Here is a 21,617-nt window from a genome sequence, read left to right on the forward strand (position 1 = left end):
TCATACCTCTCTCTTACCAGCCTTAGTTGTCTGACTTCTCATTCTATTACTCCTCTTGATCTTTAGCCTTTCAAAAAACTGTAAACTCCTAATGCAACTGTTTTGGGTATGTGTCTATATTACTATGTAAAGCACTTCTCTTGTCCTAAGGCCAGAAGGCATGGGTCCACTTTTGTATTGAGAGAGAAACTCTCTTCCTTTCATCCATGCTCCAGAGAAGAAACTTGTATCCAAATTGACAGTAATTTCTGGCATGTAATATTTCCTGAGCTGTGCATTGTTTAGGAAAATATTAATCAACTATGACCAAGACCATGACAAGGATTATGCTCATACTTAAATAAACACCTGATCATGGGCACATACTCAAACATCTACCCATCTATCCGATCTCCAAGCCTGAGCGATCATTCTCTCTAATCTATCTAGGTTACTATCTTTTTTCTGCTTTAAGAGAACATCATTGCTAGAGCCTGAGCTATGCAAACAAGTGGGGAACAACTGGGAAGAAGTAGAAACTCAGGTGAGCCTTACTGAAGCAAGTGGGATATTTTAACTCATCTGTAACATGAAGACAGAATGAAGCGCTGAGGTCAACAGCTTGACTGTTAGGTGCCTCTGTCTTAAGATGACTGTATTCACCTCCTACATGCAGCACAGCCTTTCCTAATTTAACTGTGTCTAGGAGCAAGTCACTGATAGAAGATAATATAGTAACTTTTCAAAAGAAAATAGTAATTTGAGAAAGAGATTGTTGCTGAACTTTACATTAGTATAAAGCCTCAGGAGTTGCATGAAAAATAGAATTTCAGGATGAAAAATTAAGGAAGATGTGTGTGCAATATGGAGTTATTTTAACTATCGCAGTTCTTCAGGCAACTATATTCATGATGGAATTATCTAATTTAGCAAAGTGGGAAAAAAAAAAGAAAAAAGATATCTGATGTATTAAAAATGAATAGGAAGATCATTGTCTAATGATAGGTAAGGAAAATAATGCTTTAAAAGGTTTTTTGTTTATAAAGAGAAAGTAAAGGGGAAAAAATATAAAGGATTATCATTTGCTGTCATTTGTATTTTAAAGTACTGAGCTGCCAAAATTTCCATTACGTATGATACATTTATATAACAATAACATTACATATCAGAACTCATTTGTGATATTTGGGTTCTGGTTTCCTAGACTGTTAATTTATCAGCAAGTGTACATAAGCCAAGTACTCAAAAGGCTGCTTGTGTCAAGGTGTTCCTAGCAATCCTACCTGTTGGCGGGATGATTCCAGGAGACATTAGGCCTGGGACAGAATGTGGCATGATATGTGAATTCTCTGGGGAGGTGACACTTTGAGTCCTCTTAGGAGGCCTTCCCGGTCTAGAACTGAAACAAACAAACAAAAAATTTTTACAATTAAGCTGTTGTCTTACATATCATTTCAAAGTTGTTTCAAGAGGTAACATGGACTGTAAATAAATTTGTTTCAAGGACGGTTGCTTTTGCAGTTAGATGTAATAGACTTCCATCACTAATTAGATTACATGCTGAATTCATTTTCCTCATTGAAGATCAGCCACTCTTGATGCATAATTCATAGCCTGCACCTCGTTACCTGCTTCTTCATATTAATATCTATACACAGTTTGAATTGCCTCGTTTGCATATGCTAAAGTTCTGCATGCAGCCTTCAGCACGAAAATTATGCACTAACTTGTAATAATTATTACAGTCAGCCTGCTATTGATTTATGAGACTTTTAAAAACCAAATATGTGTAGTACTTGTAATGAATGATATTTTAAGGTTCTTCAGGAAATTAAAAGGCAATGGCTGCCTAAGGAAATGTTCTGCTTGTTTGATTTAATACTACAGTTAGCTGGGAGGTGGAATGAAAGAGTGATTCAGACCTATAGCACATTTTTCGATGATATGTTTTATTACTTCGCACTGCCAGCCTGATATCTAGATGATAAATGACAATACATATCTAATGTGTGAAAAGGTCTTGCAATTTCTTTATTTTTTGTCATTTAAAAGATAAGTCAAGTTATCATTTAACCCTTATTCTATTTAAAGTGAAAATCTCACTAAGTCACCTTACTTTAAATATACTACTTTATGTCAGAAAGGACTCAGAATTATTTGCAAGATGTTGTTAAGCAACTGCCAACATAGCAGCTTACATCTGTCCAGTATGGAAAAATAAAGGGCTTCAGGTTTAAACACTCCCCATCGGTTAAATTCTTTCCCACACAACTTTCCATCTCCTGGACTCTGTAAGTAGCATACAAATCAGATACAGATTACAATGAAAATATTTATTACCCACTTAGATGCAAGTATGTATCTACTACATATAATGCATATCCAAAGGCTTGTATTCCTACATAAGAAGGTACTATTGCAGTATCCTATATATGTTTATTTGGGGGGTTGGGGACCTTTTGGAATGATTTCATAGGAAAAGGTGATATGCAACACTGCAGTATTAACCTGTGCTTTTCCAAATATGTGCAGTTCTTAATTCATTTCAAAAAATTTATATGAATAAATAAATAAATAAATAAATGAAACTATGGAAGGTTTTGCTCCTTAAGTCCCTATATAGTAACAAAACTGTTATTAAGCATAATAGTATTTTTAGATATGTCGGAACTGCAGAAGGAGGCAGGTAACAACATACTTATATTTTGTGTGCATATTCATTCCCCCTATGTTTGGAAATACCTTTCTTTTTGCTGCTTCTACAACCTAACTTTAATAAACCAAAAACAATCAAAGTATAGGGCATTTTCTTAGAGTTTAATGACTCAAAGCATTAAGTCATTAACCTTAACTGATCATTAATTCCCAACTTAATGTCCTGAGCTGAGGTCATTATCAAAATTATAAGCTTGATAATTTCTTTGATTAGTTTGGGGATTGTTCATTTTCTTTAATAAAAACAAAATCATCACATATATGTTCACAGCTACAAGGAAAACATTTGTAGACAAAATAATATTGTCTTATGCCACCTCACAGAACCAAATTTAGTGTCTTCCATTTTCCTTTGAAATTTCTATTGTAATTTACAATAAAAATAAACATACCATGAATACACATAAAATTGATAAAAATTATAGACAAAAATGATCTGACTTAAATGGTGTGTTTCTAACATATTCATACACCAAAAAATGCCACTAAGTAAGACATCTTTGATATCTTCATTTAAATACCTATGGTGTTACACTGTTCTCAAATCACTGCTTGATATGAGTATGGAACTCTCTGACAAGGGAAGGAGGGGTCTTTACCACTGACTGAAAGAGGGGAAACACAACACTCATTTTTAAAAAGGATAAAAGGAAGACCTGGAGAACTACATGCCAGTTAGTCTCACTTCTGAGACCAGCAAGATCATGGAGCAGATCCTCCTGGAAACTATGCTAAGGCACATGGAAAATAAGGAGGTGATTGGTGACAGCCAACATGGCTTCACTAAGGGCAGGTCATGCCTGACAAATCCAGTGACCTTCTACAATGGGCATTAATAGGGGAAGAGCAACCAGCATCTTCTACCTGAGATTGCGCAAAGCATTTGACATTGCCTCTATGATATCCTCATCTCTAAATTGGAGAGACATGGATTTGATGGACGGACCACTCAGTCAGAAAGGAATTGGCTGGAAGAGTCATAGAATCATAGAATGGCTTGGGTTGGAAGGGATCTTAAAGATCACCTAATTCCTAGCCCCCTGCCATGTACAGGGACACCTTCCACTAGACCAGGTTGCTCTAAGCCCCATCCAACCGGTTCTTCAGCATCTCCAGGGATGGAGCATCCACATCTTCTCCACACTCAAAGAGTTGTGGCAACAGCTCAATGTCCAGTTGGAATTATGAGTGGTGTTCCTTAGGAGTCAGTATTGGAACTGGTGCTGTTTAACATCTTTGTCAGTGACATGGACAATGGGATTGAGCACATCCTTAGCAAATTTGTTGATGACATGAAGCTGTGTGGCGAGGTCAACACGTTGGAGGGAAGGGATGCCATCCAGAGGGACCTGGACAGGCTTGAGAGTTAGGCTTGTGTGAACCTTATGAAGTTCAACAAGTCCAAGTGCAAGGTCCTGATTCTGGTCCAGGGCAACACTACGCACAAATACAGACAGGGCAGAGAATGGCTTGACACCAGCACTAGGGAGAAGGACACAATCGAAGGACGTGAATATCCCCCTCTACTCTGCTCCTGTGAGACCTCCCCTAGGGTATTTCAATCAGCTCTGGAGCCTCCAGCACAAGAAGGACGTGGATGTATTAGAATCAGTCCAGAGGAGGGCCACAGAGATGACCAAAGGGCTGGAGCACCTGTCCTGTGAAGACACTCACAGGAGTGAGTTGGGGTTGTTCATCCTGGAGAAGACAAGACTCTGGGGAGACCTTATAGTCACCTTCCAGTACCTAAATGGAAGCCTACAGGAAAGCTGGAGAGGGACTAACGACAGGACAAGGAGTAATGGTTTAAAATTTAAAAAGAGAATATTTATGTAAATAGGAGGAAATTCTTGACTCAGAGGGTGGTGAGGTGCTGGAACAGGTTGCCAGAGAAGCTGTCAATTATCCATCCCTGGAGGTACTGAAGGACAGGTTGGATGGGGCTTTGAGCAACCTGGTCTAGTGGAAGGTGTCCACTAGACTTCTAGTGGAAGGCAGGGGGCTTAGAATTAGATGATCTTTAAGATCCCTTCCAACCCAAGCCATTCTATGATTCTATGACTCAAAAAAAAAAAAAAAAAAAAAAAAAAAAAGCGGAGTGCTATGCACAATGTACCAATGACTTCCAAGACTCTTTAAAAATGGCAATTTCACTCCTGCTAAGATTTTCTTTGATGAATTACTGCTTACTGTCAAACAGTCATAGTAAAGGCAGAATTATTTTGTAATTGCTGTAATTTTTGCAAATGTACACAAGAAGAGTAAAGCCACCTCTCTCTAAAGATGAAGAGAAAACACCCATGGACTGATTGAGCAGCCAAATGTCAGAAGCAAATTATAGGCAAGTCATACTGAAATACCAAAGGCAAAACTTTTCCTTGGGTCACCTTCTACATCAAGTTGGCTGTGACACTCTACACAAAAGGGCCATTGCACTCAAAGGCATAAATGTGCCCAGGAACACAACTTTATCCTGCGACTTATCGCAAACTTAACTGAATAATTGATGTATTTGTATGAAGTTCTAAACTCCCAATTACACTCTAATTAAACTTTTTAAAATTTAATTTGTGAGAAGTAAATTTGTTTTATCCTCATACAATCATTACGTGACAAAGCAGCAACTCCAGTTTACTATAAAAAGACTTTCACCTGTTTACAAAGACTTTTTTTTTTCATTATGACAAGGTGGAAAAAACAATGTAAGAATTTTTTCTTAAAGTCTGGAAGATCTGATTTAGAGTCACAGCAGATGATGTAGAATACAATTAAAATGAGTAAAGCTCTGATTGTTTAAACATAACACACCCTGATTATCCACACTAACTGATTAAATAACAATATTTGTCTTAATATGTTATTCGTTGTATACATTTTCACTAACCAACTTCATAAACTGAAATATTACCATTTTACAAGATCTGTTTTCAAACTATAAGAAGTAATAATTGCAAGAGTTTTACTTGTATTATTACCAAAATTGTGAAAAAATACATAAAAATTACCTTAAAATTAACTGATTATAGTTTGAAAACTTGCATGTTGTTTTGTAGTTCATTACCATTTTTATACTTATATGATAAACTCTTAAACAAAAACCTACAAGTATACCAAATGAGTTTAAGTATCATAAACACAATTATAAAAACAACTTAATGAGATATTTTGTTGACATTGTTTCTAAATTTGTGTAGAAAAAAACTACTTATTTTTACATTAGAACAAATTAAATTTCATTCCAAGATAAGAAACCTGCTTCAAAATATTCACATTCCAACTTCTTATCAAAATCAGATGGTTTGTCTTCAGCATGAAAATAAAATATAATTTATATAGATATGCACTTATTTTTTATGCAAAATGCCAGAGCAATGTAAGCCATTCTTCCAACTGCCTATTGATAATTCTTTTGCCCTCTCAAATTTAGTTTTAACATCTATGCTTTTATATAAACATAAAAGATGTTGTAAGTTTTTGTGTTTTTATCTGAATAAAATCATCAGAACTATAACATTGGTTATTCTAAAGACATGCTTGACTTAAGGTAATGGTTATTATCCCAATGGATAAACTATTCAATGTCAACTTATTTTAATTTTTTGAAGATGACTATAGTTTGGATTTTTTGGAGGTAAGGTAAACTGTCTGAACTGCCAAAACACAAGAATTCAACATGTGAATACCCAGGGTCACAGTACAGAGAAGACTAGGAATCTTTTGGGACTCTGCAAGAATACAGCAGGAGAAAGAGACGAGTATCTGGAGTATAGGTGGTCTTCCTTTTTACTGTTTCATTCTTTAAGGATTAAATTAGAGAGGGTAGAAACTATACAATTCCAACAAAGCCCCAAGGAAGGCACAATGATTAACTGTTTCAAAGAGCTGAGAAGTCCAAGGGAAAGACATGACCAGTTCCTTGATTTTCATTAAAAAAGGAAATGTAATATAAACATTGCCACTCTTTTTGCTTTTATAAATATAAATACGTAAGTAAGACTTTTTTCTCTCTAAAACTCAAGTTTTCATGCATGAGATTCCTTGCTACAGGACTGAATGTCACTAACTTAGTACTCAGTTTTGAAGTGAAAAACCTAAACACATTTAACTCTCTCAAAATTTGTGTGCCTTATACAGGCTCATGTAAGCTTTGTATCAACATTTTCACTCTTCTTCAGGGCTTAAAAGATATTACCACAGACAACTGTGCTTTATGTTTGTAGATGATAACCACAATTTACATTTGCAATATATGATTATGTGACAGGGGACCTAAAGGTGAAGACTGATGAATCTTGAAATCTCAAAAAGGGAAAGAATAGTTTTCTTAATTAGCATCATCTTATTAGATATTCAGAACTCTTTCCAGAAACCCTGAAATTAAATCCATCCATTTTTGTGAGATTTGTAATTCCTCCCTTTAATTCTCAAAAGTATTTCAAACAATACTATGGCTCTAGTATTTTCTTCTTTGAAGGAAAGGCATATATGTCTTCTGCACAGTAACTGGCATGACAGGTATAAAACATGAGAAGCAACTGAGAGAACGTTTTCCTAAAATACAGCAAGTTCTCCAGAGGGAGAATAGTTCTTTTTTGGTCTTCTGCTCGATATATACCAGTCCTATATCTTTCCTGTGTTACTGAATCTAGACAACTGAGAGTTAAATTAAAGAATAAAAATAGAAGGATCAGTGGTTAATATCAGATAAAATGTTTTTTTTGATCATAAAGTTTTATACACCTTCATTTGTATTATCTAACTGTGAGTTTGCTCCTAGAAATTATTTTGATACTGTGAAACAATTAAAAACAGATGTAATCAGCTGAAGATCTGATCCAGCACAATCATGTGGAAAGAGGTGAAGGGAAAATAGAAATGGGTCTAACTGCAGTCTAAAAGTAAGCAGACTTTTCATTCTGCACTTTTTGCTATCTGCCAGAAGATAGCCATGGCTTCAAAACTTAAGGCTCTTACTTTTTAAAACCTCCCATAGACCTCCCACTGACTTCTATTAGAACTCTAAGCAGAAAGAAAGGTACTGGCTCAAAAATAGCTTAAACTCTTCATGAGTAGTATATATGTCTCAGAGCATGTTACTAGCATTTTATAGATGGCATTGTATGGCCAAACATATACCATAAAAGAGTGTGCAACAGACCTAAGACAGTACTATGATTAGATCTTTATATTTTCAGTGTCCTGACTTTGAGGAATAATTGTGTAAAATTCTCTCCAGATGAACAAAATTTCAGTCTTTAAAATTATTTTTGTTGAATGAATGAAGTGTCCCTAAAAAGAACATCAACCCTAAGCAGCTCAAAGTAGGCAAACTGCTACTTTCTAGCCAAAATTGATGAAGTTCAGATACAGTTTTCTACATTTAAGGGCACGGCTTTATTTTCAACCTTGTCTGTGCACAAAAAATATTGTTCTCAATTGAAACTGAGCAAACATGATGCAGTGAAGCTCCCACTGGCCAGGCAGTTTTATAATCAGTAATGTTGGAGTGGGGGCAGAGGGAAAGCTACACTCAGGAGGTGCTAGGCAGCAACTATGTAACAAGCATTTGGTTTATTTATTTAATGTATTTTTTATGTTCTTAGAACTGCTTAGAACAGCTTTGAATATCAATATCAATTTTAGCTACATCAGCATTTATGCATCTCATTTAGGAACATATTGAAAATCTAGGCTTCATTTCTCAGTTGCTCTACCTCCCTTCAGTGCTTCAAAGCCAGCAGACTGACACAGAATTTTTGACCTCAAAGGAGTTGGTTCAAAGAAATTTAGGTGAACATCCACTGGAAGTGGTTATTATGTGCTTGCAATATAACAACCACTGCAATAGGACTGAGGATGTCATACCCTGAGGCTACTGGCTGACTCAAAGCAAAGACAGGGATAACCTTTGACAACCTGTAACCAAAGACAGCAGACACTTCCTCCATGGTATACAAGGTACTTCTGTTTTTGTGATAGCTTCCATGCTGCTCTCAGGGTCATACATGTGGCCTTCACAGTAGTAAGACATGAGCCAAGGGTGTGTCAGTTATGAAAAATAAGGTCCAAAAAGAACAACTAAACCTTTTGTGCAATTTAATTCCTTTGGATGGAATACATTTTCTTGCCAAGGTAACCTTCATAAATATTTTTAATGCACTGAACTATCATTTTAAAGGCAAAAAAAAAATGACACTATACAATGATCCAAACCTTATACTTTACTATTTTAAATGTTTTTGCCGTGTAATCCCACCCGAGAACAAAGCAAAAGAATGCAAGTTTGTGATTGGCCATACATCTATTGAGCCTGTTACTAAAACAAACATTAGAAATCACACTATGTCCTTTTTATGTGTAGCAGTCATATAAAACAATAAAACTCTCAGTGCAATTACTTTAAATTTATTTTTCTTCTCACAGTTAAACAGAAAATGTTCTCACACAATAATTAGGGTTGAACTCATGATATATTAGAAAGATTTATTGAGACAGCAAACAATGCTGATAAAAACAAATAGAGATCTGTTTATACTGACAAAGGAGCATACGAATGATCTTCAAAAGAATTAGATTGTGCTACAAGACTGAGTACTGCAGAAAGCATCCCAGCGGAATGTTACTACATTTCAACAACAGAACACCCTACTGCTATTTTTAAACCAAAATTACCAAAAATGGATATTTGATCAGAAATGAGGTGCCAGTTAATGAGTACAAGTAATTAAGCCAAATTACACAAAATATATTGAACTCTGCATACCATTCCAAAGCCATGTAGTAATACATGAGCACTGGTTAGTACTAGAGAGGTACGCTTTTTGGTAGTTAGAGAAGAACTTGTTGAATTATTTCTTTTCCTAGCAGACAAGTCATGTACATATCATGCCACTTTCATCTTCCTCAACACTGCAGCTAAAATTACTCTGCATTTCGGCAACACTGGGAATATTCTTGATACAAGAGTCCAAGATGCAAAGTACAAGAATGCAAGAATATATATTCCAGCACAACCTGTCAGCTTTCACTTGATGCTAGAAGTCACACTACAAACACAATGAAAGAATCTAAGAAAAAGAACTCGTTTGACTGACCATGATCCTTGCATATATGAATGACCCAAAGGGAAAGAAAGGAAATAAAACCACTTAGGAATCTGAGTGTTAAAGTATAAGACTTTAATACAGCTATAATTGTACATAAGTTTAAAATATTACTGTAGTATCACTGTTTTCTTAATGAAATTGAGATCTGTAAGTCATCTATTGAAAAGAGAAAAACAGATAAAAAATTTGACTAATTCTGTTGGGTGGCAGAATTATGATGTCAGAAGTAAATTAATCCAAAAAATTCACTGTTTTATCTAATTAGTTGAAATACTAGATCTGCCTGAAAGTTCTTAAAACGTTTCAGTATGTTAGCTCTTCTGATTATGTAGTAACTGTGAAATGTAAACTCATGATGAGGACAACTATACAATCTAGAGTATGAAATAAGCCTGAATAAACAATGAACTACAATTCATTGACAATGAACTAAAATCATTCACAAATTCAAAATATATTGATATATTTTTACTTAATATGAACATTGCATCAGAAAAATTAGTCAGATTACCCAAAAACAGCATGGAAATCACAGCACTACAGATCCTAATTTAGGGATATTGGCAGTAGCAACATGAAAAAAAAATGCAAAATTGGACTTATTTCCTCTATTCACACTGCTAACTTTTCAGAAAGATTCGTGTAACTACAAAGAAAAAGAAAGAAGTGTAGAAACAGCAGCATTCTAAAGTACATGCTCTTTCTGTCAAGTTATAACAGATGATTTTCTCATTTCACTTGACCTTACAGCATAAACCACAGCCATAATTTAAATATGCAAGCTAAATGATTTCTTCTAACAGTGTTATTCACCCACATGAAACACCAAACCATAACAGATGCGAAGCTAATTTTTCCTCAACCATTTTCATCTGCCATTAGCATTTTAATTCTAAAAACATCCCCTCAAAACAACTACTATGTGTATACTACAAGAATGTCAAGCATGGCGCTAATAGGCCAGAAAGTTTGATCCATATTGGTGTTATCTAAAAGATAAGCTTTTGTGTTATTTTTCTTAAAAATAAAATTAAAAAAAAAAAAGAGGGGGGGGGAGTTCTACTTCAAGTTGCTGAGATGATTCCTTATATGAAGCAAGTGTAACTGATGTGGTTACGTCTGTTAGAGTCTGCAGATGGCCTGAAACAATGATTTAAATGTATGAACTTTAGTTGGAATGAACAGCCCTGCTTCAAGGCTTGTTTTCTAACCGTCTGCATTCATCTCTGCATATAACTTGCACATGTAATTACAAATTTGTGAACATAAATCAGATAATTGCATATACAAATAACCAATTAGAATCAAAGCAGAACTGGGCCATACAACAGCACGCTTCTCTTTTGAACACATATATAGCCATACATAAAGTGAGTGAATATTTTCATTTAAGAAATTTCTGTTGTTTAGAATATCTGATTTGTTTTCCAGCAGGAAATAGCAGGCGGCACCTGCCATTTTGAGTCCCCAGACATGAGTACAGACTGGGAGAACTCCTCATTGAAACTGGGTGAAGAACTAATTTGAGAGCAGCCCTGCAGAGAAGAACTTGGGGGTTCTGGTAGAAGAAAGGCTTGACATGAGCTAGCAGTGTGGGCTTGCAGCCCAGAAGGCCGACTGCTTCCTGGGCTGCGTCAAAAGAGCACTGGCCAGCAGGTCGAGGGACATGATTGTCCCCCTCTGCTCTGTCCTTGTGGGACCCCACTTGGAGTACTGCATCCAGGTCTGGGGCCCCCAGCACAAGAAAGATGTGGACCTGTTACAGAGGGTCCGGAGGAGAGCCATGAAGATGAACAAGGGGGTGGAGCACTTCATATGAATGAAGAAAGGCTGAGAGCGCTGGGCACGTTCAGCCTGGAGAAGGCTCAGGGTGACCTTATTGCAGCTTTTCAATAGAGGGGACTTATAATAAAGACAAAGAACAACTTTTTGCTTTGGCTGACAATGGCAGGACAAGACAGAATGGCTTCAAACTAAATGAGGGGAGATTTAGATTAGGTATTCTGAAGAAATTCTTTACTATGAGAGTGGTGAGGCCCTGGAACAGGTTACCCAGAGAAGGTATGGATGCCCCATCCCTGGAGGTGTTCAAGGCCAGGTTGGACGAGGCCCTGAATAACCCAGTGGGTGGTGTCCCTGCCCCTGTCAGGAGGGTTGGAACTAGGTGAGCTTTAAGGTCCCTTACAACCCAAGCCATTCGATGATTCTATGGTAAGACCACCTATCTATGATTCTATGATAAGACCATGGCTCAAGGCATCACAGAGCTGGTGCTCATTATGTATTAAAAATAGATAAACATTTCAATATTGATATAAGCTCAAATAAGAAAGAATAAAATGTAATTATTTTGTGAAAATATTTTGGTTCTAGTGCCAATCTGTTAATTAATATGCTATTCTTCTAATGGAGTTCTATCATATAAGTGTATCCAGTGTAATATCTGAATGCATTCATCACTTAGTTGGCCACAATTCTTCACATGAAATGCCGAAACTAGTGAGCTGTCACCTTTTTAATGAAGCTGCCTTTATCTTAAGCCTTTTGCCCTTAAAAAATAAATAAATAAATAAATAAAATAAAATAACTATACTTGAAAAATTTTATCCTGGCTTCTGCCAGAGACTGTGGTTAATGTTCACTGACCTTTATTCACTTTATTTTTAATTCTGAAAATCCACACTCATTAACTGTACACTTCCAAGGAACTGCTGGAATCACCTAAACAAAAGCTTAAAAGTGGCTTTCATTGTAAATTTGAGAGTCACAGTAGTGATATGAAGTACTGAAAAGACTCTCCATTAGTCTGTACAGCTGTAAGTGCACAGCTGATATACATGAAAGATAGATGGTAACACATAACACCCTCTACAAATAATAATAATAAATAAATAAATAAAAGTTTAAATAACACATTTTGTACTTATGAATAAATACAAATTTACTAGATGAGTACTAAGCATTAAAATGACAGGCTTCTTTGAACAGACGAAGGGTCAGAATGAGATATTTATGTTGGGTAGCACTGTACAACTGGTGAAATGACCATACTCTTTGAGTACTTGTCTGTCTGATGTCAGTAAGTCCGAAGCATACAAAACCTAACACAACCTATTGACTTAAACTTCATGTCAACCAAGAGATGTATGAGGGCTGGTTATCCTTACTGGTACCTTCTAAGTAGTAAACCCTCATGGGTTCTCTAGTTTAATTCCATATATAATATATATATATTAATAAACCATATGAAGGGTAGCACAATTTTCCCTAGTGAGCAGCAGTACTATAGCAATTTGGAAAATATACAATACCAATCCAAGACTTTCATATTCTAAAAAAGTAAATGTAAATTTCATCCTATCAGAAGAAAGTCTGCTACTTCTAGGGAAACACTAAGAAATGAATCAGTCATTTCTATTAAGCATTACAAGTACCATGTTTTTGATAACAGAGATGACAAATGTATCCACTACTGGTAAGGTTGATGATTGTTGTTATTATTATTTCTTTGTAGTTCTGATAACTCCATCTTTGTGAACTTTCATGCTTTACAGCCCTAAAGGTGATGATAATAATAAAGAAAGAACAAGTTTCTTGACCAAATAACATGATTTCTGTGTTGTAGATAAGCAGTTCTGGCAAAACTGAACAGTTTTTTTTTGTGGTAATGGATCAAGTTCTTAGAAAAAAAAGAAAGATTGGAAGACAGAATAGGAATCAAATTAGACATTATCCTGTTCAGAAACACTCCTGGTTATTTGCCTGGTTGAAGGCCAGAGTGATGTCTCCAGGACTTTAGACCTTTCTGATGAAAAAGCACACCCAAATTTGAACTGGGCAGTGTCTTTATGCAGTTTTTCAAAATGTTTAAAGTATTTGAGGAACAGGGTACTGTAATAAAACAGCAAATTAGAAGAAGTGTGTCATAATCAATTATGCTTTCATTAAATTTTCTTGACTTGGTATCAGATATATTCTAATAGAACTGAATAAAGTGGAAAATGCAATGTTTCTAATGCTGCTTTTTTATTACACTGTGGTTTAAAACAGATTAAAATTTTATAATTTTTAAGCAGCATTTTCCAAGTATATGCAAAAGGACTGGTACAGTAAAGTAGCTGTCTGTTCCAATTTACCCATTTATTCAATGATTAAAAAAAGAAAAAAAAAAGAGAGAGAGAGATTGAAGACATGCCTTAGACTCCTGGGCCTGATTTAATCCTCACAAAAGCTTTCTCTCTCACATAGTCTGCTCTTTAGGCAGACTCTCCACAGGAAGGAGAGACTCTTCACAGCAAATGCTGTGCTATCACACATGGGAGTCTCTAGGCTGATATTCTCAAGGCTATAAGTGTTGTGGGCCTGTGGCCTCACCTTAAAGCAGAGAAGAAGACAATCCAAGACTTTGTCATTGTTTGCAAATACTGCTTGCCATCAACTCTTCCACTGGATTGTGAGCCTAACCACCTAAGTGAGGTAGAGAAAAGCATAGTATGTAGATGGGTCAGCTCTAGCTTCTGTGACTCTCTTGCTAAATAATAAATGGCAAAAGACAGATCTCCAGTCTCAGCACCACGACATAGCTGAGATCTATAAGGTTGGTCACTATATAGTCTACATTCAAAAAAAAAAAAAAAACACACAAAAAAAAATATATATATGTGTGTGTGTATTTGTCTATTATGAACATGCAAATACTACAGTCCCTGCAGGTGATTAGTGGGGCACAGCAACTTCAACACAGTCATTTAAGAAATAATAAAATGAGCACCATAGATGACTGGGAAAAAAAAAAAATGGAAAAAAAAAAAATAGTCATCTGCTAATGCATTTCCAACCTAGACTCATGGAATCCTAAGTGTAGTTAAGGGTAAACAGGGTAATACAGTTTACTTAGTATTCATTTGCACCCTCTAAAGTGTCATAATTCTCACATTTGTCAAACAAACAAGTAATTTTCATTATTCTTATTTATTTTTATTCTTTACATTACTGTTAAGACTCAAATGTCAACTCTGTTGATAGCAATGGTGTAATGAGATGACTTCTTCAAATGACCACCAACCTCTCTTGTAAGCCTCTTTGGGTAGACAGACCCTAAGAGCATAAGTCCTGCACCAACATCTTGGAAGGTTAAATGACATATACTAAGTCAACAACATTATCTGTTTGTTCCCCAAAGATCTTAAATTAAAATACACATTCAACCTGTACCAATTTAGCATATGTGAAATTTCCTTTTCTTAACGAGATCACATTTCAAGATGCAGACAACTCTGGAAGAATATACACTCACCCCTGTAAGCTAGTTTTCATAACTAATGCTGTCTTGAATGCCATTATTTCTTTGACTTGTATAATAATCAGATCTACAAATAGTTTCACTTACCTAAAAAGTGGCAAAAAAAATAAAAAATAAAAAAGTACATGAAGTACATAAAGGTCCTTACAAATAAAAACATATTTTTGTCATGTCATGTACATGTCATAGCCTTCAGAGTTCAGTCAAAAGTTTGCACAACATTTTACTTTACCAACTTTTTCATATTGATAGCAAATTTAATTCTATATTCAAGCCATTACAAGTGTTACCTCTCTGAATAAAGTACTCCGCTGCAGAATTAGTTTTCTTAAAGTGTTCACATGCAAAATATGCTAATGCTGTAAAGAATCATTTATCTTTTCTCTCTTTGTTCTTATGTATATAATCAATGTGTTGATATTAAGGTTTAAACGCTTTCATAATGGTACCTTACAAGTGGTTTACAACGTTGCCATAAATGTTAAACACATATGCTGACAGTGAAGATCACACTTTTTCATGAAAATATTTCTTTATTTTATAAACACAATAAAAATAAAATGTTTCTATGGACAGGTTATATTTTAAAGAAAAATCAAACATACTTATTTCAACAGGCTCACCGTGAGTTAATTAAACTGGAAATTATGTAAACAAAAGTCAGTATCATAACAGCCAGTATGAAGTTTTAATTTTCTATTGACCTAGTAACAAATTTAAATGCTAACAGTTTGGGTGATCAAATTAAATGAATACAAACATTTTGTTTAATGACATCAGCAGTAAATGCAGAACATCTGTGTTTTACTTTAAAACCGATCAGAAAATATTCTTTTGTTTACATTACAGATAATCAAGAGGTTTGTGTTTCTGTGTTCAATTTAAGAGGAAAAAAGATCATACTACCTTCAGGGCCCAAGGAAGCAATATGTTACAAATGCAGGATTTCTCCTGCTTTTTTTTTTTTTTTTTTTTTTATTTTTGCTTTTTTTTTTTTTTTTTTTTTTTTTTCTGTTTTGTAACCATGGTAAAACAATAGAAGTGAACTTTCCCTGAACCTTTCTCCTTTAATGGCTGGGGTCCATGTTGACCCAGCAATGTAAGCTGGAACCTGATACTATCAAACTGACTGCTGCTAAAGCAATCAGATTCAGCAGAAACTATACACAGTGCATTATAGTACTAATTTCAGCATCCCACAAAGCCAGTGCAAAGGCAAACTATTAAAGTATTATATTCTATTGTTTAAATGTGAGATTAATTCAATAGCTTAAATGCACCCAAAAACATTGAACTAAATGGCAGACTGTACAATCATATTGTTATTCTTTTATAATTATAATATTGTACTAAAGTAAATTTGCAGATAAGGCCCTGCCTTCCTCTGTCCCTTAAAAAAAAAAAAAAAAAAAAAAAAAAAAAAAAAAAAAAAGGATGAATTATTAGTAAACAGAAAACAGATTGGGATTTTGATTATCGGGATTTTGTTCTAAATGCTTGAAAGAAATAGTGCATGATAACCACATTTTTAAAAGGCAGAATAACAGGAGAAACTTTTTTTTTTTTTCCTATAGAGGACTACAGGTAACTAATGTATGAGGACATAATTGATTAATTTCACTAATTAAGATATTTGTTATTCCTGCAATCCTAGCATGATAAATAATGTATTCAATGTGGCACCATTTCCCATCAGTTCTGTGATGATGTTGTTTTTTGGAGGCTGAATAGCTCATTTCTATACTTAACCATCCAGGCAAAGAGCAAGTAAAATACATTTTAAAGTTATGAAGAAGATAATCTTTAAATACCATGTTTTATTACAACAGATTCTAGTAATTTCACAAAATATTTGATTAATGGGGTTAAAAAAAAAAATAAAAAAATCAAGGAAGAATATTAATCTAAGTGAGCCCAAATTTTCCAGAATTAAGGTAAGTATTCAGTCAAAATTGGTCATTCGTGATTTTTCTCTGGAGAGACATCCTCCAAGATCTTCTCATTTCTTTCTCTTTTAAGTTATCTATTTTAAGATGACAGAAATCACTTTCTCAAAGTGTCTGTAGCTATAATATATATACAGAAACCCTAGTCCCATGTTAAGCAGCTACAGGGGGTTTAGTTTGTTTGTTTTTGGTTTTTGTTTGTGTTTTGTTTTTGTTTTTGTTTTCCTTTAACACACTGTTGTAGAAAGAGAAGCAGTTCCTAATAGTCTAAAATACAAACTATTTATCCAGAATGTGAAATGTGCAGAAAGACTTCTTTGATCCCAGTAGAGGTGTACAACTCTGAAAAGGAATGCTAGTCATCATCCTGTAGGCAGGTCAGGATAATTGTCTCTAACTGTTTTATTTAGACTGTGAAAGGGGACTCAGATTTACTAAACTGCAAAGAAAGGAAAAGAATAAATGTTATGCTAATAAATTAGTAAGGCTATTCAACTGGGAATGAATTTACTGACTGTGATCTACAGATTTTTCTTAGTTTATGTGAAAACTGTATTAAGTAGAGATTAGTACTCAAGTTTTCTCCTTATAGCTGAATGTCCTATCATCATGACACAGATTTGTGCATTTATCTCCTTATCCAATATATCTTTCATTCCTGACCATGTACATGAATAGCTTCAACAAGGATGGAAAGTGTCCTTCTCCAGAATAAGTACTTGTGATATGACTCTTCTTGCTGACCAACTTTTGCATTTTCTCAGACAACCTTACTGGTGGTCCTCACATTCCACGTAAGTGGACCATTAAGCTGTTGCAATGGGAGAGACCTTATCTTTCTCTTTCTGTATGTTCTTAAGAAAGCAGTGACCACTTCGACTATGGACACTCGATATACATGCTCTGATCATGTACCTTCCCAATAATTAGGCACAGATTCCCAATAATTAGGCATAAATTGTAATCTTTGGATTACAATCAAGTTTACTGTGCGATCATTCTGAGCACAAGTAAAATGCAGATTATAGCCAAAAATCGAGTTATACTCACTTAAACTTGCTTGAGAACTAGAACCTGTTAAAGCTTATTGTGGCTTACAGCAGCATTAGCAATCACATCACTGAAAATACTTAAGCCAAATTATCTGAAAATTGTGCTCCTCTACTGTTCGTGTGTACGTGAATTTTCCTCTAATAGCATCACAACTTACAGAGGCAATGCTGTATTGTACAAGGTACAACATAAGCTACAAAATGAATCCCAAATTTAGCAGTTTATTATTGCAGTACAAATGTTAGATAATAATATCCTTAGCATACACATATACCAGTAATATCTCATTTCAGTGTCCTGTTTGGAAGTTTCAGATAGTTGTCCTTTAGAAGAATCTCTTGTCTAGTGTATTTGGAAAACACCTAGCACAAAATGGTGCTAACATATATATGAATTATTATGTTATTAAAAAAGTGGAAAGTTTTAAAGTGGAAACAAGGACAGTTTATGGAAGAATAAATTAGATGCTTTGCAAAATTCACACAGTGACTACTAAATCATAGGATCCCTGTTTCACTGCAGTTTCCCAGCCTTTGTCTACAACTCTCTTTCTTCTAAGCATGTTTTAGCAATTTTTTTTAAAAGATGTTCTTTTTTCCAACTTTCTTCAGAAATTTCCAGTTGGCTTGACTAATTTTAGCACTACAGTTCTAGCTCCAGCTAGAAGTTGAACCTATCTCATTTCATCCACTTCTTCTGACTCAATCACTTTGCAAAATTGTCTACGCTGCACCCAGTGCAGTGTGGGCAACCACAGGCTGCAGCTGCGATGCGTGGCAGGTTAGCCCGTTCCACACGGTGGAGGCAGTGAGCAACGAGAGGAGGAGACAATACTATTCTTGGAAGTGCAAGATCAGGAACATGAAAGAGCCTCTGTGTCATAGCATGGTGCAAAGGTTGCACAGGAATTTATTAGAATATCCATTGTCTGCATTTCCAATGAAAGTAAAGTTGTTTGATGGCCTTCCAGCATCACTATTGTACTACTATTGGCAACAGTGGTCATGACCCATTTTCCTTGTAATCAAAGAAAGAAAAGTCCTTTTGACTTTTGTAGAAACTGTATCATACCCATGATAGCTCATAGAAGAGACTGTCAACAAGACATTGCAAAAAGGGCCTCTAATTTGCAAGACCTTGGTCAGCACTTCTACCGCTTGAAAGAAATTAGAGAAAACAGAACCGAGCAAAAGGTAGTACTTTTAATTCCCATGATGGAAAAAGAAAAATAATGCAAATTTCATAGTTCTTAAATAAATAAATAAATAAATAAATGTGAAAACAAGTGAAGAAGTGAAGGGAAGAGAAAGGTCAATCTTCATGAAGAAGAAAAGAGCACTATCCAGAAGCAAAACAGAACATTTTTGTTACTGATAGTCCTCAATCCTGCAAAATGACTGAAGTTGTAAAGTACCAGTTACAGATTAAATCTGTTAAAGGTACATTAGTCTTCATGTAAAGGATGATACAAAGCCTTGTCCACCTCCAAAAGGTGAAGAGGCTTTTCACTATTCTATATTGTTCCTCAAACCATGCCGACAGACAAGGGGAAGACAAATATCCCTGTGTGTCTCTGCTTCTCAAAACACTAGTGAATTGGACAAGATGTGCATGCAAAATATTTGTTTCATTATAATATTGTTTGCAACTCAAAAGAATTGCATCCCAAAATACAGCCCTACATATTAAAAATATGGGGAAAATGGGGGGGGAGGGAGGGGAGAACAACAAAAACTCTTACTGCAATATTATGTACAGGTTTTACTAACCATTTTCTTACTTTTGTTATTGATTAAACTCAGAAGTAACTATGTGAATGTTAACATACTTTTTAATTAGTTTCAGTAATCAAAATAAATAACATATAATCGTTTGCAAACTACTAATACCCTTTACCACATTACATACATTACAAGTATTTTGGACAAAACCAAAAAAAAAAAAAAAAAAAAAAAGGTTTTATGCATCTTAGTACACTTTGGAAAACAGAAAATATGAAAATATGAAAAATAGTGATAAAATATGGAAAAACATTACTGCAGATACTTTATTGAAACAAACAAAACTGATTATCCTTGTATTACCAAATTATCATATAAACTAAAATAATAATAATTAACTAATATTTGTGAGTATGAAGATATGATTGATAGAAAAAGTAGAAAATATTAATTGAACCAAACAGAATTTTAACTCACTGAAAACTATTTAAGAAATCTGTTTAACTACAATGTCAATCAAATAACCTAAAATATTAAGTCGTCATTGCCCTTTTAAATCCTTTCAACTAGAATTCCCTAATTGTTCCCTCACTTTATCTCACTGTACCAGTAAGTAAATAAATTAACAAAATAGCTTTTATCGCACAGAATAACCTTTTAACTGAAGGATTATCTCTGGTTTATTTTTCATTTCTTTCTCTGCAGATAGCAGTTCATGCCTCATTGATTAGTTTGCTGAGGTGGTGACCAGAAATGAAAACAAGGTCTCTCAGATATTGCCAAGACCTGTAAATAAATAAATTATAAAAAAATAAAAATAAAAAATGGGGGGGGGGGGGGGGGCAGGGGAGGAGGAGGAGAGGGGGAAGAAAGAAAGAAAAAAAAAAAAAGCACCAAAGCTAATACATGTTATGCTTCCAGCATTCAGTTTCTAAGACACTGAGAGTCAATGGTCAGAAGAGGTTCATTTCTTCCAATCAGTATGTGCTAGGATGCAATTCCATTAAGCAATTCTAAAATGTCAGCTGTGCGGTTTGGTTTTGGTTTGCTTCTCATTTATACTTAACAGGGTTTCTCTTTTTTTTTTCCTTTTTTTCTCATGAAGTTTCACTTTTAAAATACGACAATACTCTAATGATAGACTGGATTACAGAGGTGTGGCTCAGTAATGTTCCAAACCAGTATTTTATAAAACTTTAAACATTAAATTATTTTGAAAGGTGAATTTCCTATTTAGGTGGATTTCCTATTTAGGAAATCCAGTAAAAAGTTAATTTGTTTCTTTCTTGTTTATGTTTCTTGTGTTTTGTTTTGTGTGCTTTTTTTTTTTTTCATTTGACTTTTAGAAGAAAATTTTAGTTTTTATGGAAGGACCTATGTATATCAAAGTCCCCTATCCGCATGTTTATTAGATTTCACTCCTTAGTTAAAGGGACCATGATTTCAAGAAGAAATTCCATTGTCCTGCTCACTCAGACTTCAGTCTGTTTATTAAACCTACATGTATCACTGTGATGATAGTTTCTATGATTTGAATAACCGAATTTATCAACTCAGTTCTCTCTGACCAAATATACATAATATTATATATATATAATATATATAATGTATAATATATATATATATTATATTATATATTATATATTATATATTATATATTATATATTATATATTATATATTATATATTATATATTATATATATTATATATATAAAATATATAAAATATATAAAATATATAAAATATAATATATATTATATATTATATATTATATTATATATATATTATATTATAT

General features: G+C 34.4%; 1 protein-coding gene across 8 annotated transcripts in view; it reads right to left on the bottom strand.

Moving 5' to 3' along the window:
- The window catches only part of DACH1 (dachshund family transcription factor 1), a 375,913-nt gene that overhangs the window by 219,935 nt on the left and 134,361 nt on the right, over positions 1-21,617 (bottom strand). For all 8 annotated transcript variants that reach the window (XM_084510838.1, XM_084510840.1, XM_084510839.1 and 5 more), the window contains exon 2: positions 1,263-1,378. In XM_084510838.1, the coding sequence (XP_084366964.1) occupies positions 1,263-1,378 (116 nt within the window). The remainder of the gene's footprint in view (positions 1-1,262; positions 1,379-21,617) is intronic.

This window comes from Aythya ferina (assembly GCF_964211825.1).
Source record: "Aythya ferina genome assembly, chromosome: 1".
Taxonomy (NCBI): domain Eukaryota; kingdom Metazoa; phylum Chordata; class Aves; order Anseriformes; family Anatidae; genus Aythya; species Aythya ferina.